The 8,545-nt window shown below is 48.6% G+C and overlaps 1 protein-coding gene across 1 annotated transcript in view; it reads left to right on the top strand.

The window, feature by feature from the left end:
• The first annotated feature begins 4,268 nt into the window (after nt 1-4,268).
• LOC127309117 (uncharacterized) overlaps nt 4,269-8,545 on the top strand; it is a 31,285-nt gene continuing 27,008 nt past the window's right edge. The window contains exons 1-3 of the mRNA XM_051340095.1: nt 4,269-4,506; nt 4,816-4,960; nt 5,230-5,433. Of these exons, the coding sequence (XP_051196055.1) occupies nt 4,269-4,506; nt 4,816-4,960; nt 5,230-5,433 (587 nt within the window). The remainder of the gene's footprint in view (nt 4,507-4,815; nt 4,961-5,229; nt 5,434-8,545) is intronic.

The raw sequence follows: 8,545 nt of genomic DNA, 5'->3' as shown, positions 1-8,545 counted from the left end.
GCCACGGAGGGGCCACACCCTAGGGCGGCGCGGCCCCCTTGGCCGCGCGGCCTGTGGTGTGGGGCCCCGTGCCGCCTCTTGACCTGCCCTTTCGCCTATAAAAAGTCTCCGTGACGAAACCCCCAGTACCGAGAACCACGATACGGAAAACCTTCCAGAGACGCCGCCGCCGCCGATCCCATCTCGGAGGATCCAGGAGATCGCCTCCGGCACCCTGCCGGAGAGGGGAATCATCTCCCGGAGGACTCTACGCCGCCATGGTCGCCTCCGGTGTGATGTGTGAGTAGTCTACCCCTGGACTATGGGTCCATAGCAGTAGCTAGATGGTTGTCTTCTCCCCATTGTGCTATCATTGTCGGATCTTGTGAGCTGCCTAACATGATCAAGATCATCTATCTGTAATTCTATATGTTGCGTTTGTTGGGATCCGATGAATAGAGAATACTTGTTATGTTGATTATCAAAGCTATGCTTATGTGTTGTTTATGATCTTGCATGCTCTCCGTTATTAGTAGATGCTCTGGCCAAGTTGATGCTAGTAACTCCAAGAGGGAGTATTTATGCTCGATAGTGGGTTCATGCCTCTGTGAATCTGGAGGAGTGACAAGAACCACTAAGGTTATGGATGTGCTGTTGCCACTAGGGATAAAACATTAGTGCTATGTTCAAGGATGTAGTCACTAGTTACATTACGCGCAATACTTAATGCAATTGTCTGTTGTTAGCAACTTAATACTGGAGGGGGTCGGATGATAACCTGAAGGTGGACTTTTTAGGCATAGATGCAGTTGGATGACGGTCTATGTACTTTGTCGTAATGCCCAATTAAATCTCACTATACTCATCATGATATGTATGTGCATGGTCATGCTCTCTTTATTTGTCAATTGCCCAACTGTAATTTGTTCACCCAACATGCTGTTCGTCTTATGGGAGAGACACCTCTAGTGAACTGTGGACCCCGGTCCAATTCTCTTTACTGAAATACAATCTACTGCAATACTGTTCTACTGTTTTCTGCAAACAATCATCTTCCACACAATACGGTTAATCCTTTGTTACAGCAAGCCGGTGAGATTGACAACCTCACTGTTTCGTTGGGGCAAAGTACTTTGGTTGTGTTGTGCAGGTTCCACGTTGGCGCGGAATCTACGGTGTTGCGCCGCACTACATCCCGCCGCCATCAACCTTCAACGTGCTTCTTGGCTCCTCCTGGTTCGATAAACCTTGGTTTCTTTCTGAGGGAAAACTTGCTGCTGTGCGCATCATACCTTCCTCTTGGGGTTGCCCAACGAACGTGTGAAATACACGCCATCAAACGGTCGCACCGTTGGATGGATGACACGTGTTTTAGGTCAAGTGCGGTAAAACGACGTGAAGGTAACTTAACCATGCACTCCCGAATATTCCGGCTAAAGATTTGCGTCTGCGAAAATTTAGCGCGGGAAATGAGGAGGTTGTGCGCAGGAAAAGTGGGACTTCCGTTGTTATGCATGATCTGAAGATAAAGGATTTCCGAGTGGATGAACCCGGAGCCAAGTAAGAAGTTTTGAAGCTCTTCAAGATTCTCTTCGGATCCGATCTGAATGAAGTCGGAGGAATGATGAATCTCGGAGAACTTCGGGGGCTACTGTTGTGGGTATACTTTATGGGTATATCAACGGCATGGCCTAGATCCGGCAAGCCCGGGTGGCCCATAGTTGGTGGTGAGGCATGTGGCCCATCGGGCGGCCCAGTTGTTGTTGATCATGAAGGAAGAAGTCCGGCCCAGGATCAGTAAGCCGGATCCGTACCGACATCAGGAGTAACCCGGATCCATGGAGGCCCATGAGGAACCCGGATCCAGTACGACGTATATGGAAGGCGGATCCGTGACGTGCACGTCAAGATATTGTACCGTAGCTAGGCTGTCTGTAATCCGGCTAGGACTCTCCATGTAAACCCTAGATCCGTGCGCCTTTATAAGCCGGATCCTGGGAGCCCTAGAGGCACAACCACAACTCATTGTAACAACGCGAAAGCGCCCAGATAATTCCAGACAAGCAGCAGTAGGCCCTGTCATCGTGCAGGTGTTCCGAAGCTGGGTAACTCGCGTACCACCGTCCCGTGTGCACTCCGCCCTATGGCCCCTACTTCTTATCCCCCTCGTGAGGATCCCTCCTCCGGGGTACCGTCGATTAGGCAACGACAGGCGGCGTGCCGGAACAGAGACTTCTGTCCCCCGAAACGGAGTTTCGCGATGGCGGCGGCGCCCCTGGAGTCTTTCTGGAGTATGATAGATTTTTTGAGGGTTTTCCGTCGCGAGGGAATTTATAGGCGAAAGGGCGATGTCGGTGGAGTCCCGAGGGGCCCACACCATAGGGTGGGGCGGCCCCCCTCCTGGCCGCACCGGCTGATGGGGAGGAGGCCCTGGGCCTCCTATGGCCTGGCCCTTCTGGCTCCGTGAGCCTTCTGGCGGAATAGAATTTATGTGATTTTTCTGGATTTTTCCGAGCACTTTGGTTTTTGGGCCTTTTCTGCAATAAACAGACATAATAAACAGAAACTGGCACTGTGGCATCTTGTTAATAGGTTAGTCCAATAAATGCCATAATATGATATAAAGTGCATATAAAACATGTAGGTATTGTCATAAAACTAGCATGGAACATCAGAAATTGTAGATACGTTGGAGACGTATCATCGCCCAGTGGGGAGCGATGGGATGAGAGAAAAAGTAAATATGTCCGGCCGTGGTGCTCGTCGTGCCGGCCGTAGAGGAGGTCGTAGCCCTCAAGGCGGACGAGGGCGTGGAGACGGGTCCTTTGGGATTCGCAAGAGAACATCAGTTGTGGCACGCTTAGAAAGCCCGGCGAAGGAGGCGGGGGAAGGAACCAAGGTTGTCGGCGAGGTTCTGATGCTCTAGTGGAAAGAGCGGGGAGTGATAGTGATGGAGCAGGAGAGTGCGGCGAAGAAATAGTTGGATTTCGCTGATGAGAAGGCGGGGAAGATCTATGCTAGTAGGGAGGGCACTCCTCCCCCGCCGTCGTCTGCCAGGGAGCTGAAGCGTCCCAAAAAGCATGTAGGAGCAAAGAAGGACAAACCAGAAAACTCTTCGGCGGCCTCCGAGGTGGAGGACCGCCAGGTGCAATGAGTGTGTTAGGTCTGAACCGTCGCGCAGCTGGCGGGGACGCGACAGTTCGTGAGCTTCGAGATTTGACGAAGTGTTACTCCCCTTCGATTCTGTGCATCCTAGAGACTCAGCTGTCCAAGAAAAGAGTGGAGGGTTTATCCCGTTCTTTAGGTTTCCATAATTGTTTTGTTGTTAGTAGTTTATAGGTCGAAGTGGTGGTCTAGGCCTTTCCTGGACTAATGAAATAAAGATTGAAGTTTTACCCTACTCGCAGTATCATACTGATACTATTGTTGCGGAGCAGGGGCAAGAACCGTGGCAATTGACGGCGGTTTATGGAGAAGCACAAGTTCAGGAGCGTCATAAGACGTGGGACATGTCAAAGTTCATATGTTCTGCTAATGACTTCCCGTGGCTATGTATTGGTGACTTCAGTGAGGTGTTACACCGATCAGAGCATGTGGGAGCTAGCGAGCGGAGTTACAGCCAAATGGCTGGTTTTTCGTGAAATGGTGGATGTGTGCGGTCTATGCGATCTTGGTTACAGAGGAGTGGCTTGGACTTTTGAGAAGAAGGTGTCAGGGGGCTCTTTTTGTCGGACGCGTCTTGATCGTGCCCTCGCATCACCAGAATGGTGTGCCCGTTTCCCGATAGTTGAAGTGCAACATCTGGAGGTGTTCGCATCTTCCGATCATCTGCCGATTTTACTGCGCTGGTTTCTTGCGGAGAGATCAAATCGGCGATAGAATAGCCAGTTTCGGTATGAGGTGGCGTGAGAGAGTCACAAGGAGTTCGCGACCACGCTCTTGCAGCAATGGAATGGGAACGAAAAAAGCGGAACAATGGAGGAACTACAAAGGAATCTCACGCTTCTGTCTGGTGACTTGGCGTCATGGGGCAAGAATTCTTTCGGGAATGTACAAGCTCAGATTCGGCAGCTTCAGAGAGAGATAGGAGCCTTGCGATGGGACCCTAACCGCATGGAGCCTAGCCCACGAGAGCATGATGTTACTACACAGTTGACAACGCTACTCAACAAGAGGAAGTGATGTGGAGGCAACGGTCGAGAGTACAGTGGTTGGCTGATGGCGATAAAAACACCAGATTTTTCCATCTTCAGGCGAGCCAACGTCGTCGCAAAAACAAAGTAACTGAGATGGTGAAGGAGGATGGCTCAATAGAGTCGAGGGAGCCGGAGCTTGGCAATATGGCGACCCAGTTTTACAAGAACTTGTATACGTCGGAGGGTGTGCAAGATATGGGTGAGGTTCTCAGAATTGTTCCTTCTAAGGTAACCCTGGAGATGAATATTATGTTGGATGCTCCGTTCCAAGCAGAGGAGGTGAAAGCAGCATTGTATGAGATGTATCCAACAAAATTCCCAGGGCCGGATGGTTTTTCGGCCTTTTTCTTTCAGAAACACTAGGATCTGTGTGGAGAGGAAGTTACAAAGGCAGTGATACGTGTCCTGGCATGAGAGGAGAGCCCAGATGTGGTGAATAAAACTTTCATTGTCATGATTCCAAAAATTACAAGCCCCAAAGAGCTTGGCCAGTTTCGCCCCATCAGCCCGTGTAATGTGATTTACAAAATTGCATCCAAGGTGGCGGCAAATAGACTGAAGACAATACTCTCAGAGATCATTTCAGAGGAGCAGTCTGCTTTCGTTCCTGGCTGATTGATTACAGACAATATTATTACAGCTTATGAGTGTTTGCACTTTATGAAGCGCAATAAAGCAAAGAAGTATCGGTTTTGTTCTCTAAAGCTGGACATGCGGAAGGCCTATGATAGAGTGGAATGGAGCTATCTCAAGGCAATCATGCTGAAGTTGGGTTTCAGTGAGATGTGGGTTGCATTGATAATGCCCCTTGTTACGACGGTATCCTTCTCGGTCATGTTTAATGGGGCACCGCAGGAGGAGTTTTACCCCACAAGGGGGATTCGACAGGGGGATCCTATTTCACCTTATTTGTTCTTGTTGGTAGCACAGGGCCTTTCGTGCCTCCTCAAATATCGAGATCTCAGTTGTCAGCGCTTGTAGGGTTAAGAGTGGCATCGTCAGCTCCAGCGATCAATCACTTACTCTTTGCTGATGATAGCCTGTTGTTTCTCAGGGCAACTAGGGAAGGTGCAATTGAGACCATAGGCGTGTTGGGCAAATACTGCAACGCTTCAGGTCATCGAATTAATATGGACAAGTCCTCGGTGTTCTCTAGCAAGGGTTGTTCAGTGGCACTAAAAGATGGTATAAAAGAAGAACAGAGAGAGACACTCCAGGAGAAATATTTTGGGATGCCCTCGGACGTGGGGAGCTCGAAGTATGTTGTTTTAAAATACTTACGCGATAAGGTATGGAAGAAGGTTCTTGGCTGGCTCGAACTTCTACTCTCTATGGGTGGAAAGGAGATTCTTATAAAATCGGTGGCCCAGTCGGTGTCGACTTTCTCTATGTCATGTTTTAAACTACCCAGGGGCTCTGCGAGCATATCAATTCGATGTTGCGGAAGTTCTGGTGGGGGAGTAAGAATGGAGATCGGAAAATGAACTGGGTTTCGTGGGAGCAAATGACCCAGCCAAAGCATGCGGGCGGCCTAGGCTTCAAAGACATCGAATTGTTCAACCTGGCGCTCCTTGCGAGGCAGGCGTGGAGGATAATTCAAGTTCCAGACTCGCTAAGTGCGAGGGTGTTGAAGGCGGCATATTTTCCGAGCTGTGATCTCCTTGCAGCTGAAGTGGGCTCCCACCCCTCGCAGATATGGTGATCTCTTCTGGAGGGAAGGGATGCGCTGAATGTTGGTTTGATCAGGCGGATCGGTGATGGATGGACGACTGAGGCGTGGACTCGGAATTGGATCTCGGGAGATGAGCAACTTCGCCCCATTGCTCCTCGGAAGGCAGAGGCGCTGATGATGGTGAGCGACTATATCAATCACTCATCAGCGACATGGAATGGTCAAAAGTTGGAAGAATTTTGTGTACCGATGGATTCAGAAATTATCCAAGGAATTCCTCTAAGCCATCGAGTCCAGAACGATTTTTAGGCATGGCACTTTGAGCGTACGGGGATGTTCTCGGTTCGCTCCTCTTACAGAGCTCTTATATCGATGAAACGCGCCCGAGAGGATTGGTTGGATGGACGATCAACCTCCTCTAGAGCAACGGAAGAGGAGAAAGCCTGGACTAAACTCTGGAAAGTCTCTGTACCCTCCAAAATACGAGTCTTTCTATGGAGATTGGCTAAACAATCGTTTCCTACGGGAGATGTGCAGCAGAGGAGAAACATGGCGCCGACGGTGGCCTGCTCCATATGCGGCCATGTTTATTCATGGTGGCATTATTTGCTCGAGTGCAACCTTGCGAGGTGCGTTTGGGCCCTGACGGAGGCGGACATTAACGACCATGTCTCCTTATCGACCGAACCAGATGCCAAGCTATGGTTGTTTGCGATGATGGATTCGATGAAGAAGGAGGATCTCATCTGCATGCTAGTTACTTTGTGGGCGATTTGGCATGCAAAGAGGAAAGTCATCTTCGAGGACATTTACCAATGTCCAATGGTAACGGTTGCTTTTGTAAACCGCTTCTTGTTGGATTTGGAGGCCACACGTGAGGCGCCAAGCTCCCTTGTAGAGAAGGTCACCGACCTCTCTACCGGCCTAGCCGAAAAATCTCCTCCGATCAAGTTCGTAACATTGATCAGTTTTCTCTAGGATAAGCGGCGGGTGGATCAACCCATCTCTCTAATCTGCTATAAAATCGAGGGAAGACATCATGTAGGACATGGAAATTTCAGGCTCAGGTTTGGACATGGCCTCATTTCGGCTGCTCCGGCTCCGTCCTCCGTGGCATCATCGATGGCTCCGGCTCCGTGGCGTCCACGACAGTGCGTCCAGGGTAGCTCAAGTTGCCTACGCGCCCGGCCACGGCAGTTGGCCTCAACGGCGGCAGACTTCCTCCGCGCGCGGGCAGGTTGGCTTGCAGGTACGCCGGTATGAACTCGTCTCAATCGGATTCTCAATGAAGAAATATCGAGCAGAAGCGGTCGCGGTGGCGGCGAGGCCAGTGGAGCACTGGAGGGTGCCCGTCCGTGCGGCGAGGAGATAGGAGCGTGCGCCCGTGCAGACTTTTATGGAAGCTATGGAGGGACGAGGATGGATTTCGTGATTCTTCTTCTCGTCAAGAGTTCTTACGACGTATGGCAAGCAATTGTGCTAGGCGAGCGACATTGTCTTCTTGCCGAACTCTACGTTTTAGTACCACCTCGAGTAATTCAGAGATATTTGCAGGGCGGACGGGTGACGTAGCTTTTTCGTGTCCGTCTTTTTGGCGATAAAAACCGACAGCATTGTCTTGCACGCGAGCTCCTGTACAATACGTTGACGTCCTGCGATAGGCATTATCAGGATGAAAGGGAATTGGAGTCCTTCCCGGACAGGATTGGTATTTCCTCCACGGGTTTTCACCTTGCTTGTTTCATCCGTAATCCACGGTTTTTTTATGGACGAAAATTTGTTCCGATTTTTTTTGACCTACCAACACCACCGATTCGTAACTTATTAGTAGAGATTCTAAAAGATTCTAGTCGGGTATTGTGCGGTTTTGGCCTATATGTTCGGTTTTCGATTGGTTTTAAAAACTGTTTGAATTCAAATTTTGCTCATATTCGAAAAACTGTTTGAATTCAAATTTTGCTCAGATTCGAAATTTATTCGAAATAAATTTTGCCCGGATTCGAAAGTTCAAAATAAATTTTTTTGCTTAGATTCTCAAGTTGTTCAAATTCAAATTTTGCTTGAATTTTGAAAAAATAGATGTGAATCCTGCAAGTGGTTGGATTGGAGCTTGGGTTTCCTCGGACAAGGGTTGAAACCATTAGGCCACTCGTGTACAAAGGCTAAAAATATGGTACTACCTATTTCCTGTAAGCGAACAAGCTAATGAGCCAGCCCACCCAAGATCGCCTGCTGGCGATGGCTCCCTCGCGCGAGCTGCTAGGCGCGGTTTTGGCACCCCCGCGAGCGCCTACTCTCCGCCTTAAGCGGGAGCGACGGTTCGCTCCGGCTGAAGAGCTTCCGCCTGGCCACTCGACCCAACAAAAGGTACAGCTTCTCTCTCCTTTTTCTCCTTTCAGTTTAGATTTTAAAAATGTTCAAATTTGATTTTTTTTTTTTTTGAAAAAGTATGGATTAAAAAATGTTCAGATTTAAAAATATTCAAATCTATAAAAAGTTAAAAAATGTTTAGATAAAAAAAAGGTTCGAATCTAAAAAAATTCATATTTAATATGAACATTTTTTCAATTTTAAAATTTTCAAATCTGAAAATGTTCAAACTTGAAAAATGTTCAAACATAAATTTGTTTAGATATTTTTCTTTTGATGAAATACCAGATAAAAAATGTTCATATTTTAAAAATATTCAAATCTAAAA

Source organism: Lolium perenne, chromosome 6 (assembly GCF_019359855.2).
Source record: "Lolium perenne isolate Kyuss_39 chromosome 6, Kyuss_2.0, whole genome shotgun sequence".
Taxonomy (NCBI): domain Eukaryota; kingdom Viridiplantae; phylum Streptophyta; class Magnoliopsida; order Poales; family Poaceae; genus Lolium; species Lolium perenne.
Note: the sequence above shows the minus strand (reverse complement) of the source record. Positions and strands in the feature narration are given on the sequence as shown.